This window comes from Canis lupus, chromosome 5 (assembly GCF_003254725.2).
Source record: "Canis lupus dingo isolate Sandy chromosome 5, ASM325472v2, whole genome shotgun sequence".
Classification (NCBI taxonomy): Eukaryota; Metazoa; Chordata; class Mammalia; order Carnivora; family Canidae; genus Canis; species Canis lupus.
In genome coordinates, this window is record NC_064247.1 from 32,478,492 (window position 1) to 32,499,617 (window position 21,126).

Consider the following 21,126-nt stretch of genomic DNA (forward strand, 5'->3'; position numbering starts at 1 on the left):
TCTTAGGAGTCAATTGGGAAGGGGTGGGGGGGGGGTGTATATTTGCTGACAAGACGCAAAAGGAGGGTGTGGAGACCCGGGACTGATCAATTTGGCTCACACAAAATCGGAGAGATTGAGGGCCGGATTGCGCCCAGGGCTGGCTCTCACCACCACCCTCGCCTACTCCGTTATTACCCCGTTTCCCTCATTCGTTTCTGCCCTCCCAAGCCGGGCAGGAGGGACCCTCTCTCCATTCTCCCAGCGTCCGCCATTCCATCTATCCGAAGCCCAACCTCCCCTCCCATCTAGGGCTCCGTTCAGTGGAGTCACCTCCTTGTCTCCTCCTCTGAACCCCCAAGACGGGCGGCCTTGCCTCGGCTCCGCCCGCCTCCGAGACCGTCCCCACTCCTGGCCTCCGAGGAACCCTGGGGTTCCGCCCGCCCGGCTGCACTCCCCTTTTCCCGGCGTCTCCGCCCCCTGCCCCGCCCCCAGGCCGGCTCTCGGAGGAGGGAGAGCTGCTGTCGCCGCCGCCGCCTCAGCTTCTCGCTGCCGCTGCCGCTGCCGCCGCTTGGTCCAGCCGCCCGGCCCAGTGCTCTGACTTCGCCGGACCCGGGCGCTCTGCGGAGACATCCTTCCTCCTTCCTGGGGGTCCGGGGCGCCTAGCCCGGCGTTGGGGGAAGCTCGGCTGGCGAGGGACAGGGAGGGAGGAGCCTGGAACAGAAGCCAGCGCCACCCGTCGCCGGATCAACGAGACAGGACAGGTCGAGGGGCGTCGGGGAAGGAAGAGGGGGTGCTCTAGGCTGTCCCGGGGAAGATGAGAAGCCCTGTCGCAGAAAGCTCTGATGCACTCTGACTCGTAGGGGGCCTGTTCACATTCGGGAACTGGTAATAACGTGGGTGCACTCCTCTGGGAGGGGGCGTGGGATCTAAACAGCACCAGCTGTCCCCGAGGAAATTAAGGGGCAATCAGAAAAAAAAAAAAAAAAAAAAAAAAAAACGGATGCTCCCTATTTCGAGGTGACAGAGGCCCTCCAGACAACCACTTGGTGTATCCACTGGGAAGGGTGGATTTGGAGGTGATTTCAAAAGGAGTGGAGGGTAACAAGGTGAGGAAAGGGGATCAGCAGCTGTACCATGTGCCACTAGAAATGGGGGTGACTTGGTGAAAACAAGGTATTGTCCAGAGACAGGGCCCAGGAACCCCTAGTCGCTGAACGGGGACAGCCTGGGTTTTCCCAGACATAGTTTTGGGGGACTTAACTGGAAAAAAAGTGGAGGATCCTTTCCATTTAGAGGGTGGCAAAGGCACGAAGGTTGGGTCCCTCCCTCACACTGACAGTGCCCCAGTAGGGATGGGGTTGAGCTAATATATTCAAAGCTAAGGACTTGAACCCTTTAGATTATAGAAGTGGATTTTGGCAGTGCAGGTCCCCAAAATAGGGTGGAAAGATGGCTGGGGGTAGTGGAACCACATCTTGGGAATTTTGAGGGTCTTCACGTTGGCCTAAGGGATCTGGGGACGGGTAAGGAAAGAACAGGAGAGGGAGTAGTTTTCGGTAGGGGCCAAAAGTCGAGGGTGGGGTCGACAGAGATTTACAGGCTGCTGGGTAGAGTGGAGCTAGAACGGGGCCCAAGGGTGGGAGCCAGCAGCTGGAGGGTGGGGAGGCCTGGGGCTTATCCTCGGGTCCTGTGGGTGAGGCGGTGAGTTGGGACCTCAGCGTCAAGAGCATGCCCTGGTGAGCGGGCTTCTCTTTGAGGAGCCCAGCGCGCTCCGGGCGCCTGCCAGTTTGGGGGTTTCTCCTCCCGGGGCGCCATGGCGGCTCTGGCCAGTAGCCTGATCCGGCAGAAGCGGGAGGTCCGCGAGCCGGGGGGCAGCCGGCCGGTGTCGGCGCAGCGGCGCGTGTGTCCCCGCGGCACCAAGTCCCTTTGCCAGAAGCAGCTCCTCATCCTGCTGTCCAAGGTGCGACTGTGCGGGGGGCGGCCCGCGCGGCCGGACCGCGGCCCTGGTGAGTGTCTGGAGCGGGGTCCCCGGGCCTGGGGTCTCTCCGCCTGGGAGGTTGAGGCCAGGGACTCCGAAGGATGGGGCCCGACTGAGGGGGTGGTCCCCGAAAGTCAAGGAGGGTGGGCCGGGACCACACAGTATCTGCCACACCGTGCCTCAGTTTCCCTTCTCTTTTGCCCATAACCCCGAGTCTCCTTGCTGTCGAAGACAAGGGGAAAGCTTTGAGGGGCTAGGTCCGGGCTCCCGAGCCTCGCGGCCCCGGGTCGCCCCCCCCATCCGACGCAGGAGTCCCCACCCCCACCGTCCGCTGCCTACGTGCCGGCTCTCGCGATTCTTTCAAAGCCGAGCGGAGGGGCCTGGGGGTTCCGGACGCCTGGGTCACCCCGAGGGTTTCTGCAGCTCCGGCAGCCCCGCCCCCGCCCCGGTTCTCCCGCTCCTCCACGCCTTGGCTCCGTTCCTGCTGGCCGTGCCCGCCTGGCTGGGCGCCAATCTCCCCAGCTCTCCCCCGGGTGTCCTTGCAGCCACCTCGCCAGCCCGCCCCTCCGAGCGCCCTCCTCGGTGACCTGCGCTCTAAGAGGGGAGCCGGCCATACCCCCAGAACCCACCCTCTCCCGGCGACTCCGAAACCCGCTCGCACACGCTCGGGGGACCCTCCGCCGCGAGGAACTCAGACCCAGCACGGGCCGAGAGACCCGCTCGGAGACTGGGGGGTCGTACCACCTGCGAGGGGGTACGAGGAAGTCGGCCGGGAGCCAGCGGCAGGGGAGGAGAGTTGTGAGGGTTGGCGCGTGGTCCCCGTCCAGGCACGGGCGGCGGGAGTCCCTCTGGCCCGGCTCCCGCCCGCGGCCGGCTCCCCGAGGGGTAGCCCCCTCGTGCCCTCCTCACCCCGCCGCAGGCCCTCCGAGGTGGTACGGTCCGCAGCCCACCTTCGGAGCGGGCCCCGGCCCCCACGTGACTCCGCCCGCCTCACTAGCTCCCCGGCCCCATTACCCCTCAGTGCAGCGGAGCGTCCCCCATCTCCGGCGGGTTACCTGGCTGCAGGGGAGGGGCCGAGCCTCGCGGAGGGCCGGGCCCCCGCGAGCCCGCAGACTGACAGACAGACAGACAGATGGGTCAGTGTCAGACAGGCCGGCACTGGGCCAAGGCAAGGCCCGCGCCAAGCGAGCAGCAGCCGCAGCAGCAGGTGCTGAGTCAGCGTCGGGCCCGCTCCCATCCCCACTTCTGAGGGGGCGCCCCCCGCCCCTCCGCCCCAGTCACTAGCCCCCTGTCCCTTCTCCGGTCCTGCCCACTTCCCTCCATCCTCTGCTTCCCGGTGGCTCTCTCCCCTTCCTCTCCCCTCCTTTCCCCTCCCCCACTTCTGGTGGAGCTGTGGAGTAGGAATTAAGCCATTTAAATAAATTTCAATAAATTAAACTGAAAGCTGAGGGTTAGAGGAAGCGGCAAGGACCCACACCCGGGCTTCCTCCGGAGGCAGAGAGAGGTGGAGGAGAGCCTGCTTAGAGAGTCAGAGAGCTGGGGGCCTGGGACCCTTGGCTTCCCCTCCCATTCTCCCTTCTTTCCTTCCTCTGATCCCGCCAAGTGTAGGAATGTTTCTGGGTAACAGAGATGTCATATTCAAAGATGAATCTCTCTCTCTCTCTCTCTCTCCAGAGCCTCAGCTCAAAGGCATTGTCACCAAACTGTTCTGCCGCCAGGGCTTCTACCTCCAGGCAAATCCTGACGGAAGCATCCAGGGCACCCCAGAGGACACCAGCTCCTTTAGTGAGAGGGGAACCCTGCTGCTGGGTGGGAAGGGACACAGAGTGGGGCTAGGAAGGGGCCGTCCTGTTCCCTCTTCAGGTGCTGTTTTCTCTGGCTCTTTGCCCCCTAAGGGAAGCCTTAGAACTGGGCTGTGGGGAGCCAGGCTGGGGGTCTGAGGCCCCAGGGCTTGACGCCGCCTCTCTCCACCCCCAGCCCACTTCAACTTGATCCCCGTGGGGCTCCGTGTGGTCACCATCCAGAGTGCCAAGCTGGGTCACTACATGGCCATGAATGCAGAGGGGCTTCTCTATAGCTCGGTGAGACGATGAAGCTGAGTGGCCTGGGGTTTGCTCCACCACCACCACCCTGATCTGGTTTCTAACCCTCCATGGGGTAGGGGGGGGTGACCACACTCTCCCCCATGCTCCCTTTCTCCTAGTTTCTGCGTGGCGTGAGAAGTGGGCCCTCCCAGCCCAAAATGTATGGATTCTGTCCTGGCTCATTCTTCCCAGGGCTCCCTTCTGTCCAGTGATGTGTCTTTTTGTCTCTCTGTGTGTGCCTCTCTGGGTCTTTGTCTCCCCAGCCACATTTCACAGCTGAGTGTCGCTTTAAGGAATGCGTCTTTGAGAATTACTATGTCCTGTACGCCTCTGCTCTCTATCGCCAGCGCCGCTCTGGCCGGGCCTGGTACCTGGGCCTGGACAAGGAGGGCCGAGTCATGAAGGGAAATCGAGTCAAGAAGACCAAGGCCGCCGCCCACTTCGTGCCCAAGCTCCTGGAGGGTGAGTATGGACTCCAGAGAAGGTGGGCCACATGGGAGGGTGCTGACCTAGATGTGGTCATTGAGCAGACACACAAGTCAGAGGCCACAGGCGTTAACAGAGGACACCTGTTGATCCTTTCCTGGTTCACAAGCGCGAAGCTTGTGTGTATGTTCACGCTGCTGTATATGTTCATACCTTGTCACAACCTTGGTATATTGCTTGCCTTATGGTGGGGGGGGGAATACCTGTTATGACAAGTCAAGCTAAGAAGACTTTGGCCTTTGAGGGTTTGGGGAGCCCTCCTCCTGTGGGTTGAGGTTCGCAGAGGATGGGGGGAGGAGAAGGGCTCCCTTTCTGAGCCTCTGATTCCTTCTCGATCTCTCTGTGCCTAATTCTCCTTCCTGCTCCTCTCTCTTCCCTTTACAGTGGCCATGTACCGGGAGCCTTCTCTCCACAGTGTCCCTGAGACCTCACCTCCCAGTCCCCCTGCCCCCTAAAATGTAGTCTGTGGACTGGAGGCTCCCTGCACTTGCACTGAGCTAGCCACCACCACAGCCTGTCTCCCAGCCCTGCTCCCAGCCCTGCCACCACCACCCATGCCCTGAGCAGCCAGGCCCCAGCAGATGTTCTATCCTGCAGGAGCCAAGGGGCTGGCTGTGACTCCTCGCCTCTTCCAGGCTTCAGCTCCTGGGATTTCAGAGAGGGGGATGTCTGAAAATGGTCCTGGCCAATCACTTCTTTCCTTCCACACTCACAGCCCCACCCCCAAAAGCCTTTTCCTGAGAAGGCGCTGGGGGGTTCCCAAACTGACAGAAAGAACCAGGACACAAACACTCCCCACCCTGGGCTCAGCGCATCCCGGGAGCACTATGCCCTTTTCATTGCCACTGAGCCATAGATTTATAGCCCTACAGGAGCTCAGGATTAATTTCCTTTTTGCCCCACTCCACCTTCTGCCTTGTTCTGGAGAGATTCTGGAACACCAGGCATCCTAGCCAGGGCCCTTTTTGCACTAAGGCTCTGTGCTGGCATGCTGGCATGCTGCCAGGCTCTGCTCTGGATCCATCAGGCTTCTGTCCTTGACCCAGCTGGACCCCCGGTTTCCAAGTAGAGAGAGGCTGGATTTGAGCCCTGTCCAGCTGCTGGCCTTGGCCTGAACTAGGACCAGTCTCAGATCACCACAGTTTTAACTTTCTTATCCCAAAGACCCCCAATTCTAGAGCACAGTGTTCTAGACACATACAGAGCCATACTTCCTTCTGAATCAGCTCTAGGACATAGACCACGACTCTCAGCCCTTCCCTCCAGGATGGAACCTGGGCTTCTATAGCCATATCAATGCCCATATAGAGGAGATCCCTGGGTGGCTCAGCGGTTTTGCGCCTGCCTTTGGCCCAGGGCGCGATCCTGGAGTCCTGGGATCGAGTCCCACGTCGGGCTCCTGGCATGGAGCCTGCTTCTCCCTCTGCCCCCCTCTCTCTCTCTCTCTATGTCTATCATAAATAAATAAAAATAAATCTTTAAAAAAATGCCCATATAGAGTGAGCTCCAGACCCACCCTCCTACCTTCTCTAGTAATACCTGTGAAAGATGAGCTCTGGAAAGAACCTAGTTCTGATTCATGGGGAGCTTTGTTGATGAATCAAGAAACACCTCTTGTTTTTCCTAGATTTTCTAAAAACTCGAGTCTTCCTATAGAATGCTAACCTTATTTTTACACGTAATTTCTAGCTCCTCCAGCTCAGCTGGGGTCCTGCCAGGGAAACGGAGTCTGAAGGAGGGCAGAGGAGTCCGGGAAGAAATCCTTGGCTCATAGTAGAGAAGCTGGGATGGCCAAGGGGCCCAAACCACGGCATGTTTTGGCTGTGCCGGGGTTGTAGGGACATGGACACTTAGCTACCTCCACAGGAATACCTTCTGGGTCCCTTCTAAAGCTGAGGTCTTTAAGGTAATGGATCTCAAATGAAAAGAACAAACAGGGCACAGCCTTGACACCCCCCCCCCCCGTGCAGAGACCCCAGTTCAGCAATAAGTTTAACCCCTCTCCTGTAGAAGTCAGGCCAAGGAGGGTGAGGAGCCCCCTCTTGGGCTCCAGACCTCATATATCCCCAGAGCTTCTAACTGAATAGAATTTGCTTTACCTTACAGCTATAACCTGAGCTAAGTTTTAGGTACCCAAAAGGGGCCTGACTAGATTTTTCTGAACAGCATGGAGAGCTAGGGGCAGGCCTGAAAAAGATCAGGAACCCACCAGTCAACTAGGAGGGAGACTGAGTGGCTTCGAGACCTGGGCAGGGTAGACAGGAGACCATAAAGGGAAGGGCTCAGGCTCCGAGGCAAGTCACTTTTCCTCAGGCTCTTTCTATTTCTGGCTTGTTGCAAGAGGGGTGCCTACTCCCCTCACCCACACAGACCCCTTAGGCCCCACCCCCTCTCCTGGCTTCGCTCCCAGGGGACGATGGGGTCTCCACTCCATGCTCTCTCCATTAAAGATGATTTATACAACTCAAATGTTGTCTGTCATCTATGGGTGGCGGGCATTGGCAGTTGCTTGGGGCGGGACCAAGTCCTAGGGGTGGGGCGGGGAGGATGGGCTGGCGGCTGCCCCCCAACAACAGGTGCACATTCCTGGGCGCCTCGTCACTTCCCCCCCCCCCCCCCGCGTTGGTGAATCGAGCGAACTCACTGAGCAACCAACCGGCCGAGCTATGACCGCAGGGGCGCTGCTGCTGCTGCTGGGGGCGTTGGGGGTGCCACTCGCCCCGGGTACGTCTGAGCCTCTCGGGGCGGGCGGCGGGGGGGCAGTGACGGGCAGGGGTCGTGGCCGGTTACGGTGGCTTTACTGGTTGCTCTTCTCCTCCAGGCGCCCGCGGCACGGAGGTGGAGGGCCGGCTCCGCGAGAAGCTTTTCTTGGGCTACGACAGCTCGGTGCGGCCGGCGCGGGAGGTGGGGGATAGCGTGGGGGTCAGTGTCGGCCTCAGCCTGGCGCAACTCATCAGCCTGGTGAGGGCGCGCGCGGGGGTTGAGCTCGGGCCCTAGGACCGGCGGGGGGCGTGGCGGGGGCGTGGCTGGGCCTGGGGCGGAGCCAGGCCGGGAGATGGACGGGCAGTTGGCAGACCCCATTGGGTGGACGTCGGACCAATGGACGAGCCGTGGGCGTGGCTTCTGGACCGGCTGCGGGTGGAACCGGGGCTGCCGCCCTGGACTGGCTGGGGGGCGGGTCCCGGGTCGGGGTCGCAGGCTGGGGCGGAGCTTGCGGCCGCATCGGGTCGGGAAATAACGGCGGGCGGAGATGCAGGGTTGGGTGATTTACGGGCTGTGGGTGGGGGCCGGGGGGCGGCCTGGTAGTTGGATTGGCTGGCGGTGTAGACCGCCGGAAGTTTCTGAGATAGAGGTGGGGCTTACACCATGCAGCATCCAGGAGGCGGGGCTTGTAGCCAAGAAAGGGGGACTCAGAAAAAGAGGGATTTCCAGTGAGAGCTTGACCCGCGGAGCCCCTTCATTTCTTTCTAGTCACATCCCCTCTACTCTTTTTAAACTTTTCCCTTCTAGAACGAGAAGGATGAGGAGATGAGCACAAAGGTGTACTTAGACCTGGTATGCAGACCCCCGCGGGGTGGGAAAGGGCGTCCCGCTGCCTTTACAATTTCCTCCAATGTCCGCCTCAGTAAGAGTATTTTCTTGCACCAGGACCTCGGAAAATATAAGAGAGACAGAAACTTCAGGAAACAATACCTATCTTTACTATGAGAGTTGCATCCCATGCTTTTCTTATTCTACTTTAACACTTTTGGGGGGCCACTAATTTGATTCCCTACCCACTAAAGGGTCACGAACTGCAGTTTGAAAAACACCGTTTTCGTGGCTAACTAGTGCACCCTCCTCGTTTTTAGACCCAAAATTTGGGGCCCAGCTCGAGGGAAGGGGAAATTAGCTGATGGGATCCCAACGAGTAAACGTGCAGCCGTAATCAGAACTCCGACTTCCAGAACCACAGCCCAAGCCTGCCGGCTCCCCTCTTTTGTACTCCCTCCCCAGCTCCCTCTGGACATCCCACGTCCCCTTCCAGGCTCAATCCTGGACAGCCCCTCAGCCTCTGCTTCCACAGGAGTGGACTGACTACAGGCTGAGCTGGGACCCTGCAGAGTACGAGGGTATCGATTCACTCCGCATAACGGCTGGATCCGTGTGGCTTCCAGACGTGGTGCTCCTGAACAAGTAGGGTCCTCCGCGAGACTGAGGGAGTGGGCGGGGTCTCCAGGGGGAGGGTCCGGGTCCAGGCCGAGCCCATTCCTCACCCGCAGCAACGACGGCAATTTCGACGTTGCTCTGGACTTGAACGTCGTGGTGTCCTCAGACGGCTCCGTGCGCTGGCAGCCTCCAGGCCTCTACCGTAGCAGCTGCAGCATCCAGGTGCCCCGGGGACTCCCCCTGGGAACCCTGCCTCTCCTGAAACACTGACTCCGCAAAAACCCCATAAGCCTCCCATCGCTCCCGCCCTCCTGATTTTGCATGATTTCATCTTCTCTGTCCACTGTCACTGACATGCAGTGTTTCTCAGCGACCCCGTTTCCATTGCCCGTGGGCTCCCCTAATAACCTTCCAATTCCTCTGACCCTACTTCTCTGTTACCTGCCTACTGACCTCCCAAAGCCCCCAGCCGTGAACAGCTCTCTGGCAGCTCTGGTGACTCCCCCCTCCATCCAGGTCACCTACTTCCCCTTCGACTGGCAGAACTGCACCATGGTGTTCAGCTCCTACAGCTATGACAGCTCAGAGGTCAGCCTGCACACGGGCTTGGGTCCTGACAGGCAGGAGCTGCAGGAAGTGCACATTCATGAAGGGACCTTCATTGGTGAGTGGCTGTGGCTCCCACGTCCATGGGCTTTATGATGTCAGTTTCTAACAGGCTGACAAATATCCTCCTTCAGCAATGCCCAGGACAACCCTGTGGGGTGGGCAAGATGAGTGAGAATCTACATTTTGCAGATATGGAAATGGAGATGTGGGGTGCTTGGGTGGCTCAGCGGTTGGGCGGCTGCCTTCAGTTCAGGGCGTGACCCCGGGGTCCCAGGATCGAGTCCCTCATTGGGTTCCCCTCAGGGAGCCTGCTTCTCCCTCTGCCTGTGTCTCTGCTTCTCTGTGTGTGTCTCTTGTGAATAAATCAATAACATCTTAAAAAGGGAAAAAGAAATGGAGACTCGTTCAAGTTCACCAGAGATGGGCTACCCAGCCCAGTGTCCACAGGCTAATGCCTCATCACATCAGCCCCTCGGGTCAAGGATGTGCCAGAACAAAGCCAGATCTGGCAGCAGTAAGGACAGGTTTCACATGTGCATCCCTGACTTCCCTCCTCCCCTCTGCTTCCTCGCAGAGAATGGCCAGTGGGAAATTATCCACAAGCCTTCCCGGCTAGTGCAGCCTCCGGTGGATCCTAGGCGGGGCGGGGAAGGACAGCGGCAAGAAGTCACCTTCTACCTCATCATCCGCAGGAAGCCTCTCTTCTACCTGGTCAACGTCATTGCCCCTTGCATCCTCATCACCCTCCTGGCCATCTTCGTCTTCTACCTGCCACCAGATGCAGGTAAGGGAGGGAGAGGCCCCCAGCCCTGCCTTTTCACCGCTTGTACAGCTTCTTCCTCTCCACCCTGAATCCAGGCAAGGGTTTTGGCCAACGCCATCAAGGGTGGTTTGAAGGTCATCCTGCCCAGGTTTTCCCTTCTATCAGGGTCTCCTCCTAGGATCCAGGTTTCCCCTCCCACCTCAGGCTGGGCCTCCCCTCTACTGCCCTCTTCTCTCCATCCCGGGAGCTCCTGAACTCTTCCCTTCAGAATCCTAAGATCTCATCCTTGGGACCAACAAACTACTGGAGTTAGAACAACCCTCCTTTTCCCCATTCCTGGTAGCCTCCCCACCCGCCTCCCCCATTTTTTCAGCCACCTGCTAGTCCCTTGGCCTCTTATCTTCCTTGGAAATAATAGCAACATTTTTCCAGGAGGCAGCATAATGTAGTCACAGAGTAACCTTGGGCAAATTCCTTCGTATGAGTCCCTACTTAATAGGATTATTTTGAGGATTAATTGAGTTTCTTAGAACTACACCTGGTACCAAGTAAGTTCTATATAAGTGTTGGTATTAGTTTTATTATGTGTGAGCACTTGCGGTAAGTAGTACAATTAGCATGTTACATGCATTAACTCCTTTATTTCCTTTTTTAAGATTTATTTATTTATTTTAGAGCTGAGGGGAGGGAAGGGCAGAGGGAGAGAGAGACTCTCAAGCAGACTCTGCGTTGAGCACAGAGCCAGAAGCAGGGCTTGATCTCATGACCCAGAGACTGCGACCCCAGCCAAAACCAAGAGTCAGACCCTCAACTGACTGCACCACCCAGGCGCCCCTATGTTAACTCAATTGTGATCTTTACAATAACTCTGTGAGGTGAGTACTGAATTGTCTTCCCACTTTAGAGAGGAGGACAAAGAGGCTGAAAGAGTTTAAGTCATTTGCCCCATGTTAGTTAGAGACAGGTAGTGTCGCCTTTCCAACCCTGGTTGGTGCCAGTCTGATTCAGAGACTGAAATCCTTAACTCTGGTATTTAAAGCTTGCTTTCCTCCTCTCTGGCACCAAGTTCTCTGTCTAGGGAAGGAAAGTGATCCAGCTCTAGAACACACTTCCAAATGTAACTTCTCCTTGCTCCCAGAGCTGGGCAAATCTTGGAACCCAATATTATAGGACTTAAGTAGAGCAGAGCATAAAAGTTTTTTTTTTTTTTTTATTTCAATACCTTCCTTGAAGTTTGTGGTGCCTGTTGTATGCCACAGGAATAATCAGCCACCTGGCATATCCATATATACCTTGTTTCATTTTTAGATCCTTCAGATTGCTATTTGGTTCCTAAAAAAAGCTTCAAGGTTGGTCTATTCATTCATGCAATGATGTTTGTTTAGCATCTGTAATGGGCTAGGCCCTGGGATACATCAGTGAGTCAAAGAGACAAAAATCCTGGCCTTGTAGAGTTCATATTCCAGCGGGGAGACAGTCAATAAACAAATATATCTAGTTGATAGTATGTTAGAAGAGGACAAGTCCTAAGGAGGAAAATAAAGCAAGAAAAGTGGTTATAGAGAATTAGAATGGGGGTAAGGGTTACAATTTAAAATAGAAGTCAGGGGGTGCCTGGGTGGCTGAGTTGGTTTAGCGTCCAACTTTTTTTTTTTTTTTTTAGCGTCCAACTCTTGATTTCAGTTCAGTCGTGATCCCAGGGTTGTGCGATCCATGACCAGCGGGGAGCCTGCTTAAGATTCTCTCTCTTTCCCTCTACCACTGCCCCTTCCCTCTCATTAATTAATTAATTAATTAATTAATTAATTAATTAAAATAGAATAGTCAGGGGCATCTGGCTGGTTCAGTCCATAGAGCATGTGACTCTCGTTCTAGGGGTTGTAAGTTGAACTCCCATGTTAAGTGTAGAGATTACATAAAAATAAAATCTTAAAAAAAAGTGGTCAGTGAATGCCTCAATAAAAAGAAAATATTTGATCAATATTTGAACAAAGAGGACACCTGGGTGGCTCAGTCTGTTGAGCATCTGCTTTTGGCTCTGGTCGTGATCTCAGGGTCCTGGGTTTGGGGGAGCCTGCTTCTCTCTCTCCCTCTGCTCCTCCCCCCTACTCATGCTTTCTCTCTCTCTCTCAAATAAATAAACAAACAAACAAATAACAAAATATTTAAAATATATATCATATATTTGAATAAAGAATTGAAGGGAGCATTGGCAGTTGCTTGGGATGGGACCAAGTGAACGACCCTGGCAGGCAGAAATCTGGGGGAATAATGTACCAGCTGGAGTTAACAGTGCATGCACTCACTGAGGGGGACCTTCACTGACCCTCAAGGGGGAGTGAGCCTCACATACTCAGGAAATAGCCAGGATAACTGAGTGATATAAGCAAGAGGAAAACAGTAGGAGATCAAGTCAGACAGATAATGGGGAAAGCCTTGTCAACCACACTGAGGACTTTGGCTTTTATGCTAAAGAACGTGAGAGGCCACTCCAAGGTTTTGAGAAGAGAAGTGATATGATCTAATTTACATTTTAGCAGGATCTATCTGGCTGCTCTGTTGAGAACAGTCAGCAGGAGGAAATATTATTAAGGCCTCCACTTTGCTTCATCCTAACTCAGAGCTGAGGTGATGGCTGTTTGTATGAATATATTTTGAAGATAGAGCCAGTAGGGTTTGCTATGGATTGGATATGGGATGAGAGAGACAGAGAGAGGAGTGGAGAATGACTAACAGGATTTTGGCCTGAGTTCCAGGAAAGATGGATTTCTCATTCATGAAATGGGGGAGACAGTGGGAAGGGTTGGTGATCAGGGGATTAGGTTTGGGATGTGTTAATTTGAGATGTCTACTGGCTGTCCAAGCAGAGAGTTTAGATCAGCAGGTGGCTATAAATCTGGAGTTTAGGAGAACAAATCTGGGCTGGAGGTTTAATTGTAGGAATCATCTGCATGCAGTTGGCCCTTCCAGAAGCCTGTCCTTGAGTGGGCTGGAAACACGGTCACTGATTGTGCCACGAAAATTGCCTTCTGGCAAAGTCTAATGTTTCCGCCTTCTTCTCTGCCCTGCAAGGAGAAAAGATGGGGCTCTCCATCTTTGCCCTGCTCACCCTCACTGTGTTCCTGTTGCTGCTGGCAGACAAAGTTCCTGAGACCTCCCTGTCTGTCCCCATCATTATCAAGTACCTCATGTTTACCATGATCCTCGTCACTTTCTCCGTCATCCTGAGCGTTGTGGTCCTCAACCTGCACCATCGCTCACCCCACACCCACCAAATGCCCACTTGGGTCCGCCAGGTAAGATGTCCTCCTCCAATCCATGTTAATCCTCCGTCCTAGCATTTGTCTTTTTGCGCAGGTGTGGCTCCTGCAACCTGCCTACCAACTTCATAGACCTGAGGGAGAACTACAACTCCTGGTAGAGTGTTCAAGTGTTAAGGCCTGTTGGGTGTTGAAACGTTGCACAGTTAATTTTACCCCCCTGACATTTGTCATGCCACAGATCCCATATTTTCTTCGTCCATACTGCCCATTCTGGGCTGCAGGGAAACATTCTCAGGGTCAGGTTCTATCAGGGTGGAAGCCTTCGGGACTCCCCCCCCGCCCCCGGGCCAGGACGCCTCCCAGGCCACTCAGGAGCTCTTGATGTGATGTGTGGTTGCACTTCCTTGTCTGGGTAGCTGGGAGGGACGCGCGCACGCAGGCGCGGGGATAGGACCGGTGGGCTGCTTCCCTTCCCGTCGGAAAGCATGAGAGCCCCCCCCCCCCGCCAACACGCCTTTCTACTCAGCAGATCTTCATCCACAAACTCCCTCTATACCTGGGTCTGAAGAGGCCCAAACCTGAGAGAGACCTGATGCCGGAGCCACCTCCCGTAGCCCTCAGGGATTCTCCAGGAAGTGGCTGGGGTCGGGGAACAGATGAATATTTCATCCGGAAGCCACTGAACGATTTTCTCTTCCCCAAACCCAACAGGTAGTACCCACTCCTCCCAGTCGCCTACGAGGAAAGGAGAGAGGGAACTACAGTTCCCAGAAGCCTGTGCAGAGGCAGGCGGCTTAGGGTCCCGGAAGATGCCCTTGAGCATCACGGGAATCGTAGTATCCCTTCCGCCGCCAACTTTGCTGAAAGGCGGACAGTGGAACGTGTTGAGATGGGAGGAATTGCGGAAGGCAGGAGAGATCGCCGCCGGCGGGGAGAGCCTAAAGGGCCTTCTTACGTTCTGAAAACTAATGAGTGTCGGAGGAGGGAGTCGGAACGGAGCCCAGAGCGTGGCCAAACTGTCCCGCCTCTTCCAGATTCCAGCCTGAATTGTCTGCCCCGGACCTGCGGCGACTTGTCGATGGTCCAAACCCGGCTGTGGGCCTGCCTCCCGAGCTACGGGAGGTCGTTTCCTCGATTAGCTACATCGCTCGGCAGCTGCAGGAACAGGAGGACCACGACGCGGTAAGTCCCATGAGGGCTGAGCGGGGCGGGCCCGGCGGGCCCGTGGCCCCGCCCCCATCGCCCAATCTTGCTTCTGATTGGAAGCTTGCCTCTTTGGTCCCGCCCCTGTCTTCCGACTGGTTCCTCACTCCGTCCAGCGGCCGCAGTTTCGTTTTCCTCGACCCAGCGGCCCGCCCCTGCGTCCGATCCGTAGGAGGACGAGGGCAAGGGTACAGGGCAGGCCTTCCCCTGGGGGTCTGGAGCTCAAAAAGAGTTTACGCTGCCTACCCCCAGCTGAAAGAAGACTGGCAATTTGTGGCCATGGTAGTGGATCGCCTTTTCCTGTGGACCTTCATCATCTTCACTAGCGTTGGGACCCTCGTCATCTTCCTGGACGCCTCCTATCACTTGCCCCCTGCGGACCCTTTTCCTTGAGGACAGAGGGCCAAGAGCCAGGACCTCGCAGCTCCACTTGGAATCCAGTCCTCTCACACCATTGCCTTGGTGGGGAGAGCGCCCAAGTGGGACGGGGCGGGCGGAAGCCGTGGCCCCTCCAGAAATGCACTGTTTTCTGGTTTCTTGTAGAAGTTTCTTTGGAGAGTAACACTAGGTTGCCGGTAGAATGGAACAAAGATCAAGAAGTAGACTGTACGCCCTACCTATGAGGGCAGGAACTGTGTTTTGTTCACTGTAATATCCCCAGCGCCTAGCACGGGTCCTGACCCATAGGATAGCAGGTGCTTAACATTTGTTGAGTGATTAGGGAATTTTTTCTTTTCTTTCTTTCTGGGAAGGAAATGCACCAATGAATAGTGCCTGTGTTTGCATGTTGGGACTAGTGGTCATTCTCTTTGTTTTTACCTTCTTGTAACATATTGTTTTCGGATAAGTGTTATCCATAGGATTTTTTTGAAAAGTTATTTCTAAAAGGATGCATTTGTAATGAGAGCTCACTTTAAAAAAAAAAAGCAAAAAACAACCTTCAAATTCCAGCTTTGGTGCTCAAACTTTGTATAAGGTACTGAACCACTCTCAGCCTAAGATTCCACCATTGTAAAATGAGGCTAATAATAGTATCTGCCCCCTAGTCTGAGGATCATATGAGAAGATGGGAACAAAAGCAGTACAGGGTATACATCAGAGGTTGTAAGCTGGTGTGCGTGTTTGGCCTGTGTTGTTGGCCTGCACAATTTTTAGTGTGTTAGCCACTTTAAAAATTTGGATATTGAGCAGAGAAATTTGGATTTCTGGCTTCTCTGGGGAAAAGAAAAAATTTTTTAAACTATGTAACACCGGGCCTGATTACCCTGATGAGTGGCGGCCCACGCTGTCAAGGTATGTGTACCAGAATTTCTCCAAGCCCCCACCCACCTGACCAGCTTTTCTCATTTTACTTGTCTGCCCCTCCATAACATTATACAGAATCAAGGGGAGGGGAGAGGGGGATGAGAAGTTGAAGACAATGAGAGGCTAGGAGTGGAGAAAGACAGGTGATTGTGTCTCATGACCATGGCTCATTTTGCACCTGTTTCTTTTCAATTTGGAGAGGGGGCTGCACCAGGTCTAAGGCGCAGGGGGACATGAGGCTCTTGGGCCCAGCAGGGTGTGTGAACTGGACTGAGTTAATGTTTCAGCCTGGAGGTCAGACCAAAGTCAGCTTGAGCTCTGGTGGCTGCAGCCATTACCATGAAGTACGCAGGGTTGCCAAGCCCTCACACCTCCTCAGCTGCTGGAAGCTGTGCCCTCGGAGGGATCATACAGCCACAGCCCCCAGGATCCCTGGGGGACAAGGGAAGCGTGTCCCTGTCCAGCCGACCCACCAGCCACGCAAAGAAGTGCACTTGGCATCCCACTGCAGAGCACAGTTTGTTTGTCTTGTTGGTTTATTGGCCTAGAGAGTTGGACACACACACAAATGCGGAGATAAATATTGGTCAGTTTCTCTAAATCTGGGTCCTCACTACGTATAGAGCTACAGTCTGTAGAATTCTAACCCTTGCGTGCTGTGGCACAGAACCAGTGGCCTTTCCACTCCACCATCACCCTTCTCCCCAGGGAACATGGGCAAGGAGGGCACAAACTGACAAGACTTGAGTAATTTTCAAAAAGACGAAATGGCAAAATCCCAAATTTCCAACATCTGAAATTCACAATATTCACGTTCCCCAGCTTTGGATACATATGTTTTAATCTCCAATTTGCCACAATCTCGTTTGTTGCCCAGAACCACCAAATTCTGGAAACTACCTTCCTAAAACAGGTTTCCCCGAGAAAAATAAATGTCTGCAATCTCAGTTCTCCCCAAATGTCCATGGTTTTGGAATTTTGACCTGTTCTGAAATTCAAATGCCCCGGTCCATCCTCAACTCCTTCTGTTCCCTGTGCCTTTCTGCCTCAGAGGAGTGCAGGTTAAGGATATAGGGGAGCTGTCATCACATCTGCCCCCTGCCTCCAAGGCTTCTGTCTCTTGTGGTTCCGCCGTGTGCGTGCGTGTGTGTGTGTGTGTGTGTGTATGTGTGTATATATATATATGTGTGTGTGTGTATATATATATATAAAATTTGTGTGTAGATATATATATGTATTCTTTATTATGTTTTTTTTCGCAGTTTTTCTAAAGTGCCAGAAACAAGATTTGTGGGAATTTTTTAGTGATTTTTTTTTTTTTGCATTTTTCCCGTTTTAAGCTTTTTACCCCCTTAAAAATTGGAACTTGGTACATTCAGTAGGAAACTCTTCACTCGGACTGTGGCCAAGACCAAGAAAAGTGCAAAGAGACAGAGGAGGAGTAAAGGAGTGACCCCTCCGTGGTTAACATTCAGGAGCCTGTCAAAACCCTCCCCCTTCCTGTAGACGAGGAGGGTAAGAGGAGGCAGGAGGATGCTCCTGGTCCTTCCCCCCCAAGCTCACCTCCCTCCAAAAGCCATGATCTTGCCCTTTCAGCCGCATGAGAGGGCAGCCATCTCGGCCCCGGAAAACAGTAGCTGGGATAAAGCTCCCATCTAAATAGTGGCAGCCTTTCCCCTTTTTAAACTGCACTCCTCTAATTCCCATTTATCAGATTTGCTCCCCCAAACTGGCTCTCCCCTTGTGAGCTGTTTTTTTTTGGGGGGGGAGGGCAGGAAGTGGGTGGGATAGGAAATATTCATCCAATCACAGAGTGGGGATGCCCGGTCGTCAAAAAGAAGTAGGAGCAAACATTTCTTCAACTCCCCCACTGGAAGGAAACATACGGACCCCTGACCAGGGTTAACTAGTGCAAATTAGGGATTAGGGACTGTTGATGGTCCCTGCACCCCATCCCTAGGCTGGGATCTTTGGGTGTGGGGAACTGAGTCAAAGATGGGGTGTAAGGTGCTATTCTGGAGGAAAAGTTGGTGGGGATACCCCAAAGCCCACCAAGGGAGTAGGATGGTTCCCCAAAAACCACCTGGAGTGAACGGTGAGGGAAGCGACACTGGGGAAGACGGAGGTAAAGGTAAGGATGGGAGGTCATGTGCAAATTGGGCTTACCCACCCATCCAACCCCCATCACTTTTCTGGCTATTTGGTCTAGTCTGGGAGAAACCATCAGGAAAAAACGGAGAATTAGATTCCCTTCCCCATTCCATATGGAGGTTCTCCATCCTGGCCCCCAAATCTGATTCAGCCCAGAAGAGGCCATAGGTAGAGGCAGGAAGAGGTGCAGTCTATTCACCCCTTTGCCTTGGAAGAATCTGGGGCTCACTGGATTTGGGGGTCAAGACAGGGCCAAGATTAGTGCTGCCCTGGGCTGGGAAAGTGCTCAGCCATGGAACAGATGGGTAGCCCTCCCCTCAACACCTCCTTGACCTGGATTGGAAGAGGCCATCTCCAGAGTCCAGGAGAATGAGGAGGAATATGGAAGATCCAAAGGCATGAAAGCCAAGGAAGGCATGGCATCTCGACGTGAAGGAAAGAGGGACACAGAAACCCACTTCTGGGGAGAATGGAAACCGAAGCCATGCTCCCAGGTGGGCAGGTGTCAGGTATCACAATGGTCTGGTCCAGGCCCTGGGCCATGAAGAATGGAATGTGCTAGGAAGCATCTAGGCAGGGGCTTAGAGAAAGCTTCAGAATGAGGGGAGATCACTAGGTGAAAGAGATGGTTTCCCCTCGGGGTTTACGAATCAGGAGGGTGGGTTAGACATTCAGAGCTGGTGGGGGCCGTGAGTAGAGATTCATATAAGTATATTGCTCAGTTGCCCCGAGGGCTAGAGAAGGGATGAGAGCTGGCCCTGCGCCTCGTGGAGGCCATTCCCTGGAGGAGAACTGAGAGGGGAACCGCCCAAGATCCCTTCTCAGGAGATGGGAAAAACTATAATCTCACACAAAGCAGCCTGACCCCTGAGCTCCAGGGGCCCCCAGGTCCCTGCACAAGAGTGTGGAGGGGCTCCCAAGGGGGCAGGGAAGCCAGGGAGCTGGTAGTGGCAGGGGGTTCAGGGAGGGTGGCATCTGGTGAAGGGGGAGGTGGGCCCAGAGCTCACCCCACATCTCCCTTCTGGGTTCTCTCCAGCCCTGCCCTTTCCCCTTCTCCCTTAGGGGGTACTGGCGGGGGGAGAGTGGGGGGAGGCGGGGTTGGGGGCGTAGGGGGCGCTGCTTGAGGATTGACTGCGTAGCCGAAGACTCCCGGAAGGAAGGGAAGGGCCCCGCCACCCTTCTCATCAGGTAGGACCATATTAAGGGCCACCGGGAGGGCGGCCAAATTGCTGAAGTTGTAAGGGTAGGCAGCCAGGAGCTGGGGGCCGTAGACGAGCGGGTAGGGCTCCGGGTAGAAGGTGACTTTGGCAGCCCCCATCCCCTCCACGCGGTCCCCCTCCCCGGCGCCCACCGGCCCCTCGCCACCCGCCTTCCCCCTCCCACCGCCGGACTCACGGCCGCTCCCGATCAGAGCCAGCGGAAATTCCTGCACCGGCGGGTATGCGTAGGCGCCCCCCGCCGCCACCAGCGGGGGCTCCTCGCCCCCCGAGATGACGGGGTCCTGCAGGGAGGCGGTCTCGGAGGCCCCGTCGGCGGCCGCACTCCCGCCACCCGCCTCCCCGCTGGACGAGGAGACCTGCATCTCCTGAGGAGCCTCCTCCTTAACATCCCCGGCCCTCGTGCCGGCGCCGCCCTTGGAGTAGGCGATGACGGGCGTGGGCGCGCCCCCGGGCCGCTCGGCCGCGTGCCTCTGCGCGTGGCGGCTCAGCGCGGCCGCCGTCTTGCACACCTTGGCGCAGTGCGGGCAGGCGAAGCGGTTGGAGGACCGCCGGCCGCCGCGGGCGCCGTGCGAGCCGCCGCCGTGCGCCTCCTGGTGCTTGCGCAGCTTCCGCAGGGTGGCGAAGGTCTGGGCGCAGTCCTCGCAGCGGTGCCTCCGCTCGGCCCGGCCGCGGCCCGCGGGCCCCTCGGCGGCCGCCGGCTCCTCCCAGCCCCTGCGCTCGGGCTTCTGTCTCCAGCGCGGCGGCCGGCGGCCCCGGGACAACGCGCCAACCCCGCTGCCGCCCGCGCCCGCTGCCGCCTTGCGCTTGGGCTTGTACGAGTAGTAGGGCCGCCAGAGCTGGTCCTCCCCGCCAGCCCGCGACGCCTCGTCGTCCTCGTCGTCGTCGTCGTCGTCGTCGTCGTCCTCTTCATCGTCGTCGTCCTCCTCGCTCTCCACCTCCTCTCCGCTCAGCTCCCCCGGGCGCAGGTCAGTCTCTGAGATGCGGCGCTTGACAATGGCCTCCTCTCCAATCCGCACGGTGATCTGACATAGTGGAGGTGGAGCCTGTAGCTGAGAGGGGCCCCGGCCAGGCCCCGCAGGGGGACCCCCACCCCCGCCAATCCCGCCGGCTGGCTTGGCCGTGTAGGTCAGAGTCCTTCCAGCCCGTGGGTTGCGGCCCTTGGCCTCCTCCGTGGCTGTGGCCGGGCCTGCGGCTGTGGCCGGGCTGCCCGCCGTGGCCGGGCTGGTTGGTGTGGCTGCAGGCTGAGGGGGAGGAGGTGGGTACTCACGTTTTTTGGGGGGCCTCGGGGGAGCAGTGTAAGTGATGACCGAGGCGGCTTGGGCTCCCCCTGTGTTGGCCGGCCCACCCCCTGCTCCACCACTGCTACTGCCCCCGTGAACAATGACAGAGGGAGCCGGGTGGGCAAAAGCGATTACAGAGGGTGGGGGGCCGGGCTGGGGGGCGGGTGGGGGTCCGGGCGGTGGGCTGGCAGGCATTGCTACAGGGGCCGGTGTGTTGAGGCTTGGAGAAAGGGGAGCCTCAGGGGCTCCCTGGCTGTAGGTCTTATAGGGCCGCTTGGCTGCCCGCATGGGGAGCAGGCGGTACAGCTTGAGGGTATTGAGCTTGGGCTTGTAGCCTCCATTGGGTGTCTTCTCACTGGCTAAGAGGCCCGGGCTAATGCCATGGAAGGCTCGCTGGTGGGTCTTCAGGTTATAATAAGTGACAAAGGTCTCCCAGCAGAAGATGCACTGGTACCTGGGCCAGGACAGCAGGGAACAAGGCGGGGACAGAGATACTTGAGTCAGGGGCCCTGGAGCCAGGGCCTCAGCTTCCCATGTCCTCCGCTCACACCTATGACTCCCCCAGCCGTTCGTTCACCCTCCTTTCATGCTGCTTGTCCCATCCTGCCAGCCAGAGATACCAGTGCTAGCTCAGTGCCCCCCACCAGCTGTGA

At 56.2% G+C, this 21,126-nt stretch overlaps 3 protein-coding genes and 1 long non-coding RNA gene across 14 annotated transcripts in view; 2 read left to right on the forward strand and 2 right to left on the reverse strand.

The window, feature by feature from the left end:
- On the forward strand, positions 1-6,999 carry FGF11 (fibroblast growth factor 11). Of its 2 annotated transcripts, none has more exons than XM_025428562.3 (5): positions 1-1,988; positions 3,635-3,745; positions 3,938-4,041; positions 4,308-4,506; positions 4,915-6,999. In XM_025428562.3, exons 1-5 carry the CDS (start codon positions 1,796-1,798, stop codon positions 4,983-4,985), a joined length of 678 nt encoding a protein of 225 aa, XP_025284347.1. In that variant the 5' UTR covers positions 1-1,795; the 3' UTR covers positions 4,986-6,999. The 2 variants fall into 2 exon arrangements, with proteins under 2 accessions (XP_025284347.1, XP_025284348.1); XM_025428563.3 differs by having other exon boundaries at positions 4,392-4,506.
- Positions 5,507-9,340, reverse strand: LOC118354763 (uncharacterized). Its single transcript, XR_004815834.2, has 3 exons — positions 9,205-9,340; positions 8,787-8,945; positions 5,507-8,181 (listed from the first exon to the last, which is right to left on the reverse strand). It is a non-coding gene; the product is annotated as an uncharacterized LOC118354763 (long non-coding RNA).
- CHRNB1 (cholinergic receptor nicotinic beta 1 subunit) lies at positions 7,136-17,143 on the forward strand. Of its 3 annotated transcripts, none has more exons than XM_049110159.1 (11): positions 7,136-7,254; positions 7,352-7,491; positions 8,041-8,085; positions 8,597-8,706; positions 8,793-8,901; positions 9,196-9,343; positions 9,863-10,072; positions 13,124-13,347; positions 13,844-14,025; positions 14,349-14,496; positions 14,634-17,143. In XM_049110159.1, the coding sequence occupies exons 1-11, from the start codon at positions 7,197-7,199 to the stop codon at positions 14,841-14,843; spliced, it is 1,584 nt and encodes a 527-aa protein (XP_048966116.1). In that variant the 5' UTR covers positions 7,136-7,196; the 3' UTR covers positions 14,844-17,143. The 3 variants fall into 3 exon arrangements, with proteins under 3 accessions (XP_048966116.1, XP_025284340.1, XP_048966117.1); XM_025428555.3 differs by having other exon boundaries at positions 14,770-17,143; XM_049110160.1 differs by having other exon boundaries at positions 7,352-7,452.
- ZBTB4 (zinc finger and BTB domain containing 4) overlaps positions 16,341-21,126 on the reverse strand; it is a 17,310-nt gene continuing 12,524 nt past the window's right edge. For all 8 annotated transcript variants that reach the window (XM_025428552.3, XM_049110157.1, XM_025428551.3 and 5 more), the window contains one exon: positions 16,341-20,927. In XM_025428552.3, the coding sequence (XP_025284337.1) occupies positions 18,977-20,927 (1,951 nt within the window). In that variant the 3' untranslated portion in view covers positions 16,341-18,976. The remainder of the gene's footprint in view (positions 20,928-21,126) is intronic.